Genomic DNA, 14592 nt, shown 5'->3' on the forward strand with positions numbered 1-14592 from the left:
TTCACTAAATCTCTTTCTTTTGTAAATTGCACAGTCTCCAGTAAGTCTTTATCAGCAGCATGAAAATTGACTGATACAGTAAATTGGTACCAGGAGTACGGTGCTGATGAGAAGATACATGAAAATGTGGCAGCAACTTTGGAACTGGGTAACAGGCAGAAGTTGGAATAGTTTTGAGGGCTCAGAATAAGACAGGAAAATGTGGGAAAGTTTAAAACTTCCTAGGGACTTGTTGAATGTCTTTGACCAAAATGCTGATAATGACATGGATAATAAAATCCAGGGTAAGGTGGTCTCAGATGCAGATGAGTTACTTGTTGGAGACTGGAGCAAAGGTAACTCTTGTTATGTTTTAGCAAAGAGACTGGTGGCATTTTGACCTTGCCCTAGAGATTTGTGGAACTTTGAACTTGAGAGAGATGATTTAGGGTATCTGACAGAAGATACTTCTAAGCAGCAAAGCATTGAAGAGGGGACTTGGGTGTTGTTAAAGGTATTCAGTTTCAAAAGGGATACAGAGCATAAAAGCTGGGAAAATTGACAATGTGATAGAAAAGAAAATCCCATTTTCTGAGGAGAAATTCAAGTCAGCTGCAGAAATTTGCCTAAGTTATCAAGGAGCCAAATGTTAATCCTGAAGACAATGCGGAAAATGTCTCCAGGGGATGTCAGAGGTCTTCACAGCAGCCCCTCCCATCACAGGCCAGGAGGCCTAGGAGGAAATGATGGTTTTGCAGGCCAGGCCTGGGGCCTCCTGCTCTTTGCAGCCTAGGAACTTTGTACCCTGCATTCTAGTCACTCCAGCCATGGCTAAAAGAGGCCAAGGTGCTACTTGCACTATTGCTTCAGAAGGTGGAAGGTCCAAGCCTTGGCAGCTTCCACATGATGTTGAGCCTGCAGGTACAGAAAAATCAAGAACTAAGGTTTGGGAACCTCCTCCTGCAATTCAGAGGATGTATGGATATTCCTGGATGTCCAGGCAGAAGTTTGCTGCAGAGGCAGGGCCCTCATGGAGAACCTCTGCTAGGGCAATGTGAAAGGGAAATGTGGGGTCAGAGCCCTCACAGAGTCCCCACTGGGGCACCACCTAGTGGAGCTGTGGGAAGAAGGCCACCATCTTCCAGACCCCAGAATGGTAGATCCATCAACAACTTGCATCATGCACCTAGAAAGGCCACAGACACTCAATGCTAGCCCATGAATGCAGCCAGGAGTGGGGGGCTATACCCTGCAAAGCCACAGGGACAGAGCTGCCTAAGACCATGGGAGCTCACGTTTTGCATCAGCATGACCTGGATATGAGCCATGGAGTCAAAGGAGATCATTTTGGAGTTTTAAGATTTGACTGTCCTGCTGGATTTCAGACTTGCATGGGGCCTATAGCACCCCCCCCCCCCGCCGCTTTTTTTTTTTGGCCAATTTCTAACATTTGGAATGGCTGTGTATTTACCCAATGCCTGTTACTCCATTGTATCCAGGAAGTAACTAACTTCCTTTTGAATTTACGGACTCATAAGCGGAAGGGATTTGCATTGTCTCAGATGAGACCTTGGACTGTGGACTTTTGAGTTAATGCTGAAAGGAGTTAAGACTTTGGGGTATTATTGGGAAGGCATGACTGGATTTGAAATGTGAGGACATGAGGTTTGGGTGGGGCTGAAGCAGATTGATATGGTTTGGCTTTGTCCCCACCCAAATCTCATCTTGAATTGTAACTCCCACAATTCCCATGCTTCGTGGGAGGAATCCAATGGGAGGTAATTGAATCATGGAAGCAGGTCTTTGCTGTGATGTTCTCATGATAGTGAGTAAGTTTCATGAGGTTTGATGGTTATTATAAAGGGGAATTTCCCTGCACAAGCTATCCTCTCTTGCCTGTCACCATGTGAGATATGCCTCTCACCTTCCACCATGATTGTGAGGCCTCCCCAGCCACGTAGAACTGTAGGTCCATTAAATATCTTTCTTCTGTAACTTGTCCAGTCTCAGATATGTCTTTATCAGCAGCATGAAAACAGACTAATACATCAAGTGAAAAATTCTTAGCATGAATTATAAACAGCAACCGGATGGCCTTCCATTCATTCAAGCAGCTGTCTAATTTCTGTGTAGCTGCATGGACATATCTAGAACACCAATGGTAATATCCCAGTATTCTCTGCAGTTGTCACAGAAGGGACCTGAGTTTACTCTCCACTTCATAATAAATAAAGGTAATTGTACTCCCAGTGTTCACTGCATAGGGTGTGAAACAAAACAGGCACAATCACAAATGTCAGCAATAATTTTTCAGCTGGTTGACAAAGCTAACCACTAAAATAAGCTACAGACAAATCCCACATAATTTCTATTAAACTTTTCTAAGGCATCTAGTTTTGCAGCAATTGGAGCCTCAGATAGCCTTAGATCACAGCCAAGAGCAGCATGTAAAGCAAATGACCCTTTAGGGATATGACACTGTACACATTAGCTTCATAATTTCAAAAGCTTATTGACTTAGGATGGAGACACTTAATATGTGGTATCAAACCTTCTCATGTGCATATATTTACTTGGCTAACTATACTAATAACAAATTGCACCAAAATGCAAAGCTGTCTACACCAGCAGATTTTTATCCTAAGGTAAAAATAAACAAGAACATCTGTAAATAAATCATGTATAAAGCTACATTTATTAACAAATTCATTTCTTAATAAAACACCATCTGCAAGCAACTCTATGTTTCCACTTGATATAATTAGGCCTTTTACTGTTTTCAGATGCAGTTCCCAGAAAAGTCTTCTAAACCCAACTGCAGAACACATCAGCCTTTTGTTGTTGTTGTTGCCAGGAATGTTAATAAATTCTGTGACATGAAGTTTTGTTTATTACTTATTTATTTATTCATTTTGAGACAGAGTCTCACTCTGACACGAGGCTAGAGTGCAGTGGCACAATCCCAGTTCACTGCAAGCTCCGCCTCCCATGATAAAGTGATTCTCCTGCCTCACCCTCCCAAGTAGCTGGGACTACAGGTGTGTGCCAGCACGTCCAACTAATTTTTCTATTTTTAGTACAGACAGGGTTTCACCATGTTGGCCAGGGTGGTCTTGATCTCTTGACCATGTGATCTGCCCGCCTCGGCCTCCCAAAGTGCTGGGATTACAGGCATGAGCCACCACACCCTGCTGACATGAAGTTTTTAAGCAAATTATTTGTTAAAATGATATGTCTCAATTGAAAAGCTGACCTTTTGCAAAAAAGTTGGTTATACTTCTAATATCCTTATTGTTGATACAGGAATTCTAAGAAGCATGGAATGTTTCAAGGATAAAAAATAAAAATTTCCCCACTATATACTCAATATGTGGACACATAAACAAACATGGGCACACACACTTGCACATCACAATTCAATAATAGTTTGTGAGCTCTCAGTTCATAAATATAATGTTATCTGCTTAATTGTACATCTTAGAATGCTGTCTGTTTTCTGGCCATTCAACCAATCCTGCTTTGCCCTCCGTACAAATGCACTTAACTAACACTCATCAACCTCCTGTCACTAGAGACAGGGGAAAAGTTGAGAATGCTCAAAGAAATACTGTGATTGCTCCATGGATAAGCCTTTTTGGTAATAACTCAGAGTAATGCTACCACTCATCAAAGAGAGCTACACTGACTAGGGACCCGGAACCCAGTGCCTGAAACTTTTCGGCGCCAGGAACTGGGGCTGAATTCTAATGCTAAGTGCTTTTGAAAAGTGCATCAAGATTTAATAGGGTGAATTTTCAGACTTGGTCAGAGTTTTAGCCACATAAATTCCATTAGGTTCAAAGCTCCATAATGCTCCACCCTGTCTATATTTATGCCGGCATTTTAATCTGCACCCTCCTAAGCTCTCTTGTCGGGCTGTCTAACCTCTCATTTCCCTTCCTCCTATTTTTGGCTTTCAGGTTACCCTTGGGTTCTGTATATGCCCCTGCCTTTAGGGCTTTAAGCTTCTCTCTACTCTTCTGTCAAATCCTTCCTTGAAACCCATATTTTAAAATAAGTACTTTCTTCACTGATCTCCTATCATGACTTTACTGCACCTGGCCCATTTTTCATGCAGAGCTCTACCAAGGTCTGTTTGTACCATTACCAAAGGCTGCATGCACATAGGCTGCTCCTTGGATAATCTTCTCCAGAGCTGATGACAGCTCAGACTCTCTTTGAAAATGTACCTCTCATTGGTGTGCCAGAACACCGAGTGAAAGCATGAAGTCATTTCTGAATCTGGGTCAGCCATTTTGTGAATGTATAAGAGAGAGAATTACAACAGAGTGGATTTCACTGGGTCTGTGATCTGTCACTCTACTAATGAGGTATGGAAACAGGCTGACAGACTGCTTTATGGGGCAGTGCTATTTCCAGATCAGTTCTGGCTGTATAAGGAGGGAACAGCAGCAGATACCAGGGCAAAAGAAGAAGCAAGAATGATATTCTCACCATCCATTATACTTGCACTTTTTCAAAGCAGATCTCTTTTTGGATTTTAAGTATTAAAGCCTGTATTAAGTCATCCAGTAGAAATTACGGCTAAGATTTCTCAATGACTGAACAGGAGTAGAGCAGAGTAAGAAACAGGCAGACGGAATACACCTGAAAAAGATATAACTCACAGTGGATTTCTTACCAGTTGTTTACCTTTGTACATGTTAGTTGATTAACACTGTGGCTTAGAAAATGTAATCAAGTAACCATTTTTGAAATTCATTCATTCAACAAACATTTATTAAATATCTACTACGTGCTAGATAATTTGCTAGGCACTTGGGATACAGAGAGAATGAGATATTCCTTGCTCTCAGTGAGCTCACAGTCTAGTAAGGAAAGAGAAACATAACCAAATCACTACAATACAATGAAGTCGGTGCCAATCAGGGCATATAGAAGGTGCTAGAGGATGCCAGAGGAAGGGGTTTTTAAGCTGGGGGGGATGAGGGAAGCTTGCACAGAGAAGATGACAAATGACCAGACCTGGAAGAGAAACAAGACTTTACCAGGAAGACAAGGGAAGGTGGGGAAAGACATTCGATGCTGAGGGGACAGCAGGCCAAAAAGCAAGGAAGCGTGATAAAGCATGACATGACAGGGAACCACAGGTAGTCCCATATGGCTGGGATTTCAACTGCACATGAAGAAGTAGTGAAATATGTAGCCAGAAAGGGAGTATGAAACTAAAGGGTGAAGAGCCTTGTACGTGTGACTAAGAAAGTTGGACTTTCCCTGGAAGTGATGAGAAGGCACTGAAGAATCAAAAGCAGGGAGTGACATGGTCAGATCTGCCGGTTAGATGAGCCTGCATGGATGATTTGGAAGAGAGGTGAGACTAGAGGGAAGGAGACCAGTCAGGAGGGGCTCTCACAGCAGTCCACTGAAGGCTCACAGGTGGTTCAAAGGCAGTGGGGGCAGAAATGACAGACTAGAGAGATACTTAAGAGGAAGCTTGACAAGACTTGATGAATGATGACACAAAAAGCAAAATCGCCTCAGAAATGAAACAATAGTAAAAACATACATTCCGAAAATACAGCCAACAGCCCAGGCCTCCCCGCTTCGTGTTCCCATTGTCCTCTGAAATCACCGCATCTGCTGAGGATAAATAAAGGAAGGAGCTCCAGGGACTTATAGGATCAGACTTCTCTAGATACCACTAACTTGGAATCTGCAACCATTCAGACAGACTGCCTGTCACTCCTAACGAGTAAGATTTTAAGCCTACTTTCTTCCTCTGTGTCATTTCAAGCCTTTAGTCACCAGTGACAGGAATCCAATCTAAAGGCAGTGGCTTCTTCCAATCAAGCGCTTGAGATGCAGTAGACAGCCGCTTACATGGTGGTGTCTGAGAGGCAGCACCATATATGCCCCCCACCCAGGGGCCACAAGGCCTGGAATCCAATCATTAGCGATTCATTCCTTGGAAGAGGCTTTGGTCCCTCTGGACTTCTCTTTTACAAGGCAATGATTCCTGAGATGGGTAGGATAATCATTCTAAACCAGTGGGGTTTTGGTTGAGCGTAATGCCTTTTGCTTTGACAGAAAGGATGAAGGTAGAATAAAAGGGCTATGTAGATACCTGTGGAGGAAGGCGATGTAGAAGGGAAGATTGATGGATACGGAAGATAACATTAAGATCTTGCCAAGGAACAGCCCTGTAATCACTCAAGAAACTAAGATTCTTAAAGAATGCCTTCTACTTCAGGTTCCAGCAAACCACACTTGCACATTCTTGTACTTTAAGGAACTTCTGTGTTTTAAGTTTAGAATATGCTTTAAGTATAGAATATTGAGTAGTGAAGGCCTATAGTGACTCGCAATCTTCTCATGAACCTCATACTACTTATGACCAATTATAATCTCAAATGTTATTAATTTGTACATAATACTACCACAACTGTATTTTATGATACTATTTTATAACTCCAACTTGTCATTCATTCACTCAGACCAACCTTGTCTTTTGCCATTCCAAATTATGGAGATTTAACTGTATTTGTAGCATGTTAATCAGTCACAAGTGACAGAAGATCAAAAAATTCAGACTCTGACCTCGAAGAGAATCCTATACAGCTCAATAAGGTAAATGAGAGCTGCTGGTGAATACTGGATTATAGAAGTTAGAGCAGAGAACTAAAAATGTGAAACCAAATGAAACTTTAAAAATTACTTACTTCACTTGTTTGGAGGATGGTGAACTTTGGCAGTTTAGTCTTTGAACTGGCTGCACTGGGTTTTCCATCCAAGAGTGTTCCAAATGACAGATTCCCAAAGCTGTTCTCAAATTCAATTGAAGGTTTCAGTGTTGGAGAGATGTCTGGTGCCTGGTCCTGGCCATCCATGGGTCTGACGTATGCAGTTGGCTTTTGCTGCCCCATGCTTGTTTTGCAGTAAAGCCCTGGTGGGAAGTTTTGAACTGAAAGGCCACTGCTGGGAGCTAACAAAGAGGACGCCACTAGGGGAGACCCAGGAGCTTGCACGGCAAATTCAGATTCTTCTGGTGAATTGGATTGAAAGATTTCCTTGAAAGCATCTTCTCCACTGGACTTAGCATTGCTGTCTTCCTTTGCAGATGGGTTTGACTCTTCAACTTCTCCAATCTGGGGCTGTTCAGCTGGGTAGACAAATAAGTCTTCCAGTTTGGCTTGAGACTGGTCCTGTGTCAAAGTCTGCATCTTGTTTGGCTGACCACTGGCCTGGCTTGCCAGTACAGTGCTAGGGTTATGACTATCACGTGACCATTCAGGTTTCGATTTTCTGTTGCTGTGTATTAGAGTTGAATTCAGTATCACAACAGAAGGTGGAGGCATTGGTGCTGAAGGGTGGGTGTTATCCTGGTGAGGTGGAATTATCCTGTTCTTCTGTTCTGGAAAAAAGCTTGGTTCATTTTTGTTGATGGGAGTCTGGGGCACAGAATTCTTTGGAATTCCCACTAGATGATTCTGATTAGAATGGTTAGTTAGCAAATCCTTCATTTCATCATAGTTTCCAAGCGTGTTCTGGACTCGGTTGGCAAGTGCATCACCTTTGTTTGTCTAAAATAACAAAAAGATGGGGGTGGGAGGAGAGAGAATGAATAGGTTTGTGTTTCCTAATGTTAATGTTTCAAACAGATGCCCTAAGTAGACTAGCATATGGGGTTCTTTAAAATTCTCATGCTGCCATCTAATTTCATGCTTTTCATGTGCTATGTAAGAAAAAAAAATCAATAACACTATTGAAAAAGCCTCTTGGAATGAGTGGGAATGATTAACATTTGTATACTCCCTAGCCAGTCCTTAAACATGTTCATTGAGAAAAAGTTTTAAATTACATCATTGATTAATTTTATTAGAAAAATAACTTATTCTGTGTCAGATGAGCTGAATTGCTACATTCTACACTGTGATTAACTTCTGCTTACCAATCATTGGAGTTATAATGGAACGTTCTATCTGTATATATTCTTGACATATCAGCCTTTACACCACATTATACCATGAAAAAGGCTTAGACTATTGGATAAGAAAATCAGTTAAATTGTGCTACCATGACTATACTAAGTTTAGAAAAGGCATGGAATTAAACAGCATCTAATTGAGCTATCTTATGACTAAAGTGAATCTGATTTCTTCTAATCAAAGAACTGTATGAATTACTAGTGTCTGCCTATATATTCTGGAAGCTGTGCTTACATATTGATGATTCATACTCATTTACTTTAAAATGGTGCAATTGTTCATCAACAGTGACTCAAGCCCTTCTGTGTCTTTTCAATGATTAAGGAAAATTTCTTCAAGTGTTTAAACTGTCATTTAAGTAAACCAAAACAAAGTTATCTTTTCAAAGTGATGTTAGCCTAATGCATAACAGTTAGAGAGGCAACCAAATCATTTTATGGACAATGAGTATACCAGCTACACCACCCCCTGTAGTACTAGTCCTATTAAAATGGTTGTGATTGTTTTTAAAATAATTATGTTCCTGCATGGGGTTTTGTAATACAGAAAGCAAAGTTATCATGACTTAAAAACAGTGGTTAGCTGTATACTTGGAAATAACTGATGAAAGCTCAGTTGTTCATCCCCAAAAGTGGCTTTCTTTATTCTCGTTATATGCCGAAGAGGTAATCAAAACAAGCTGCTGAATTCCAAAAGCCAAAGGACTTTTTTTGTACCTAGGCTGCACTATCCTGGCCCGAGATGTTGCAATGATAAAAGGTTACCAGTATTCAAGGAGCCATCTGCCAACCGGGCCACTAGATGGGAAAGATACCACCCTATGTGACCTTCAAGTCCCCTTCAAGTGAGCCATGGGCACACTTTCCATGCACAGGAGGGAGTGACCATCTAACCATTGATACACTCTTTGCTGAAGATAGTTGTTTAACATCTAAGATTTTTTGCATGACTTTAACATAGCCCAGTCTCCTGGTGTACACAGGGAGTATACCTATCTAGGTCTAGCATCTCAGTCTAAACTTAGGGTGTATGGCTGTGTGTTTTCCTCTGTATGTGAAGATGGGAGGATATGCAGATGGATAGAGGGTGAAGTGCCAGAAATGGGTGAAATCTCTTGGGGAAAGAAAATGTAGAATGAGAAGATGGGGATTGGCAGAGAACCCTGGGAGACATCAACCTTTAAGAGACTAAGAGAAAAGAAGCCAGCAAACGATACCAAGAAGAAACAATCAGAGAGAGACAGAATCAAATTGAGAACCTTGGCCTCATTATTAGCACCATCTCAATATACCATATAAAGTATTTAACTCATACTGTGTGTGTGAAACCATATGAGACATTTCCAAAGAAATGAGGGCACCAGGAGACATATAAATTTCAAAGATTAAGGAAAAGTATGCTAAACATATGATAAGGGAGCTCTGTCAGGGACAGGGATTTTTAGAAATCAAATAACTATGTCGATTTCAGTTTGCTTATCCTCCAATCATATATTGCATCATATGCAACCTTGGTACTGAAGTAGTGATTAAACAATTAACATTTCATATAATCCTCAGCTGAATAATCACTCTGTTTTCAGAAGTACATCTGAAAGACATGTTTAATAGTTATAGATGGGTAGTAGTCACTTTTATTTCCTAGAAGTCTCTGGGTTTGTCATTTTTAATGGCAGGAATTACTTTTTAGCACAGACAAGAACAAACTCTTTGTATATAGTGGTCTCCTTCAACTGAGTTGCACAATGAACCACATGGACAGCAGCCAAAACCAGGCTCTCTGTTCAATCTCTAAATTTAAAAAAAAAAAAAAAAAAAAATTTCATTGTGCTGAGGGTCTAACAAGAATCTGATGCAAGCTTTAAACATTTGCAGGCTGTTTTGGCCTGTCAAACAGATTACCTCTTGGGTCAGATGTCTGCCTCATGAATAGTGATACCTGGTCATATTTAAGGATCTGACCCAACAAGGGAAAACAGCACCATTTCACTTCCCATTGGAAATGACTTCATTTCATTATATGGCTTTCACAGAAACAGAGCTCTGCAAAATCAGAACCTCGTCCCTAGGTGTCAGGGAGACCACTGTAACACTTCCATGCCCTGAGAAGTCATTCTAGTCTCCTTAGGGAAACATAATCAGGACCCAAGAACGTCAAAGCTCATTTGCTTACAAGCGTGCTAGTCAAATTCTTGTTCTTGTTTCAGCAGTAAATAAAAGAGGTTCATCTTATCCTCAGTAGGGAGAACCTTGCCTACTTTGTAATGTCTCTTCATCTACATTTACTTATAATGATCTGGGTTACTGAAGCAAGCTTAGATATATTTTTCCATATTTAGGTTTTAAAAATATGCTTGAAATGAAGAGAACTTCTAAACTGGCCAATGTCTAAAACTGTGTCTATGTGAACAAAATTAGAGGAAAATTGAAATTTCTCTCAATAATTCTAGAAAATCAACATTTGCTACATAGTGCATACTACATTTATCATATCTTTTCTTGAATGAAACTATGAGATCTTAAAGGTCAGAGACCACATTTTACTTATTTTTATACACCCAAGATGTAGCACCATGTCTTGTGCTTATCAAATACTCAATAAATTTTTACAGAATTGAACAGGATAAATTAAAATTCATACCCTGTCTATATCAAAATAAAGAATTTGCAATAGCTAGAGCCAAAAGTACATAAATAGAAGGCAAAAATCAGGCTAACTTGGTTACTATGATTGAACATTAAATTGAACTTTGAGTTTCCTGGTAGCTAAGGCAAAAAGGAAAATCTCGTAGGTTACAGAATTATCTTGGATGGAAAGAAGCATATCCTAATTCATTAAATGAGACAAATGGTTGTACGATAATAAAATGTGAAAAGGAATTCCTCTCATTGATATGTTTACAAGAACATTTGAGCAATAAAACAATATTTGGGGCCTCATTTTCCATGATGATACAAATATGTCTTCATGTGACTTTTTCTTATGATGACTAAATCAGTGAAAGCATGTCTGCATGTGGACTTAGAGGTCTAGGCTAATACAATCCAGGAGTGCAGGTTTCTTGCACACTAATGACACAGGAGTGAAGCTGTGATAACCTGGAGAAATGGAGGGATGTCATCTCCCTTAGACTAGCTTCGTCATAGAGCAATTGTCTCGGAAGGACTTGTGACAGGAAATGTATAGCACACAATTCAAGGTTGAGTTCACTGATGATGCTTTCTGAGTTGCTGATTGAAGGAAGATCCATATGCTTTGCATACCAGATGTTCTGTGGCTACAAGTAAGAATTATCGTAGTAGTTCTTAAGACAGACACTGGTAAATTTGAGACCCATCTGAGGCAGGGTTATGCACAGAGGACGCATGGACACAGAGCCTCAAGAAGTTCACCATTTGACAATTGGCACATAATTAGCAGTCCAGTCCAGGTTGTCAGAGTAAGCACTCCACCTTCCCACCATTGGAGGTGGGTAACTGTCAACCAGTTTTTAAATTTCTCAAGATGGAGATATGAGAACCACTGGATAGAAAACCCAATGGGGCCTGAAATACATTTATACACACCTACACAATGTACTCTCATTATACACCATAGCAACTTCAGATTCATCCTAATTGTTCTTTTTCACTCTCCAGAGTCTTAGTAATCCTATTAAGAAGCAAAATAGTCTTGGTAATCTTGATTGAACATTGTAAACATGACAAAAATAAAATTCACCCATTTCAATCAATTATATGCTTCTTTCAATTTGGCCAATTCTTTACTTCCCAGTCTAGATAATTGGTTGATTCTTTAAAGGTAACCTCTGCAGCGATTATTTTCTAAGTAATCACAATTTCTCTATCATCAAGAAATGCATTTTCCAAGTATTTTCAAGCATAAACTACATGTCTGGTTTGTGGCTCATGATTAACAGCATTCCTTCATTTAAGCTTTTTTGCCTCTCATTACTTCAAGAAATGCAAACTTCCCTCAGTTTGCTTCTAATGCTATCTACAAATAAGTAGTATAATTTCATTGCATGCAAGACTAATGTGCTAGGAGGCTATTGTACCATAGTATTTCTTTTTAATAAAAGTAGCAAAATAGTTTATGTTTTGAAGCTCATTTTTTTCTTTTATTTTATTGTGGCTAACATGTGATTTGGTAATTTGTTTTTTTCTAATTCTAGTATTTTTGCAGTTAATCTCTCTAAGCTCTAAGTTCCTATTTGTTTTTTTATCCTAATTCTAGCCATGATAATACCTGAATTTATATAGCACCTTACAGATTTCAAAGCAAGGTTTCCCAGATTATTTCATTTTGATCCTTAAAACAATCATGTGAGTCAGCAGAGTAGCTCTGGCCTCCATCTGGCCTCTAACTCTATGTGCTCCAATACAAATGACCTTGGGTAAGCCACTTAATAATTATCTCTGCACCTCAGTTTCCTCATTCTCACTGGGCTATGAAGAGCCATAAAATGTTACTATTCTTATTAATTACTATGATTCACTTCAGAAAAGAAAAAGAAAACCTATGGATCAGAGAAAGGGAGTTTCTTTTCCACCGTCACTCAGCAGGTAAGCTTATCAAGTCTTCTGACTTCCTGTCAGAGGATTAATAACTTCCTGTTACAGACACGGAATCATACAGAACTGGATGCAAGGTCTAAATTTGCCACGTATAAGGATATAAAAATGCAAAGAGCCATCTCACTTCTCTGAGTTAAAATTCCTCATGGAAAACATGGGAAAATTACATACTCCAGTTGTTTTAAGGGCTAAATGAACACATACATAAAACCCTAGCACAATGCCTAGCACACATTAAGCTGGCATCCACTTGGTACATGCCAGTTCCTCACCAAACTTACTGCATTAACCTAGACAAGTCAAATGGCTTCATATTTTTCAGGCACATTTGAAGACATCCTTCTCAACAGCATAACACAAACTCCAGTTTAAAAATCATATGCTACAAAAGCAGCCCAGAGAGAAGTTTCCTATCACCAACCAAATGTAGGGGTGGTCAGCATTCTCTCCATTCTGACAGTGGTAGAGGCAAAGCAAAGAAAGGTAAGAAATCAGCCAGGAACATGAGAGGTCACCATTTATCTCTCTGCCAAAAAAGAATAATAGGTCCTGAAGATCAGTGTTCATGTTGGCTAATTTATGAACCACTGATGCTATTGGACAGGTGACTGGACCTTGTTTTAGCCTTCAGGGTAGCAAGAACGTTCCTGAAAGTTTTGATCCACCATCAGGAATTTTTATTCTAAATTTGATAAGCACTCCCACTACCACCTTAGGGAAGAGCTGTGGTATGTCTTCATTTCTACCAGCGGACCATAAGCCAGCTCTAGGACTCCCATGACCACCGGCATATCCAGATACTCCAAGGGTATCCAGCCCAGTCTTGGTCTGGGGAGCCTTATGGAGGTGCAACATCAGTTCTACTTTTCTCTTACTCCTCAGTGCTCTCTCAGAGAACCCTGAATGTGGATGTAGCACAAGATGACAACCAATCCTCAAAGCAAGGGTGAAAGAAAAATAATTATTAGGTCAGCAAGCACTAGCATTATTCTTTTCCTTCACAGTTTTGACTTAAGAACAAAGGTTTTGGCCGGGCGCGGTGGCTCAAGCCTGTAATCCCAGCACTTTGGGAGGCCGAGGCGGGTGGATCACGAGGTCAAGAGATCGAGACCATCCTGGTCAACATGGTGAAACCCCGTCTCTACTAATACAAAAAAAAATTAGCTGGGCACGGTGGCGCGTGCCTGTAATCCCAGCTACTCAGGAGGCTGAGGCAGGAGAATTGCCTGAACCCAGGAGGCGGAGATTGCGGTGAGCCGAGATCGCGCCATTGCGCTCCAGCCTGGGTATCAAGAGCGAAACTCCGTCTCAAAAAAAAAAAAAAAAAAAAAAAAAAAGAACAAAGGTTTTGGTCAGGCGCGGTGGCTCACACTTGTAATTCCAGCACTTTGGGAGGCCAAGGTGAGCAGATCATCTGAGGCCAGGAGTTCGAGACCAGCCTGGCCAACATGGTGAGAACCCGCCTCCACTAAAAATACAAAAAGTAACCAGGTGTGGTGACGCATACCCGTAATACCAGCTACGTGGGAGGCTGAAGCAGGAGAATCACTTGAACCTGGGAGGTGGAGGCGGCAGTGAGTCGAGATCACACCACTGCACTCCAGCCTGGGTGACACAGTGAGACTCTGTCTCAAAAAAAAAGAGGCTGCACTGCAGTGAGTCGAGATCACACTACTGCACTCCAGCCTGGGCAAGAGAGCGAGACTCCATATCAGAAAAACGAAAAATAACAAAGGTTTTTCCCCATCAGGAAGCACAAAGGTAACAAGTTACTAATCACACAATATGCCCTGCCCAACACTATACTAAATATTCCCATCTATGTCTCTACCTGATGTATTCTTATAATATCAAGACAGATGACTTTTGAAAACTTCTGAAAATGTTGGCCAGGCATGGTGGCTCACGCCTATAATACCAGCACTTTGGGAGGCTGAAGTGGGTGGATCACAAGGTCAGGAGTTCAAGACCAGCTTAGCCAAGATGGTGAAAACCCGTCTCTACTAAAAATACAAAAATTAGCCAGGTGTGGTGGCGGGCGCCTGTTAATC

The 14592-nt window shown here is 40.7% G+C and overlaps 1 protein-coding gene across 6 annotated transcripts in view; it reads right to left on the reverse strand.

Moving 5' to 3' along the window:
• AFF2 (ALF transcription elongation factor 2) overlaps positions 1–14592 on the reverse strand; it is a 485376-nt gene that overhangs the window by 318585 nt on the left and 152199 nt on the right. For 4 of the 6 annotated variants that reach the window (XM_012467112.2, XM_012467110.2, XM_012467111.2 and 1 more), the window contains exon 3: positions 6699–7559. The exons of the other annotated variants lie outside the window; for them this stretch is intronic. In XM_012467112.2, coding sequence (XP_012322535.1) covers positions 6699–7559 — 861 coding nt within the window. The remainder of the gene's footprint in view (positions 1–6698; positions 7560–14592) is intronic. 6 annotated transcript variants of the gene reach the window in all.

Source organism: Aotus nancymaae, unplaced genomic scaffold (genome assembly GCF_030222135.1).
Source record: "Aotus nancymaae isolate 86718 unplaced genomic scaffold, 86718_ANA_hifiasm-v0.15.2.pri h1tg000004l, whole genome shotgun sequence".
NCBI lineage: Eukaryota > Metazoa > Chordata > Mammalia > Primates > Aotidae > Aotus > Aotus nancymaae.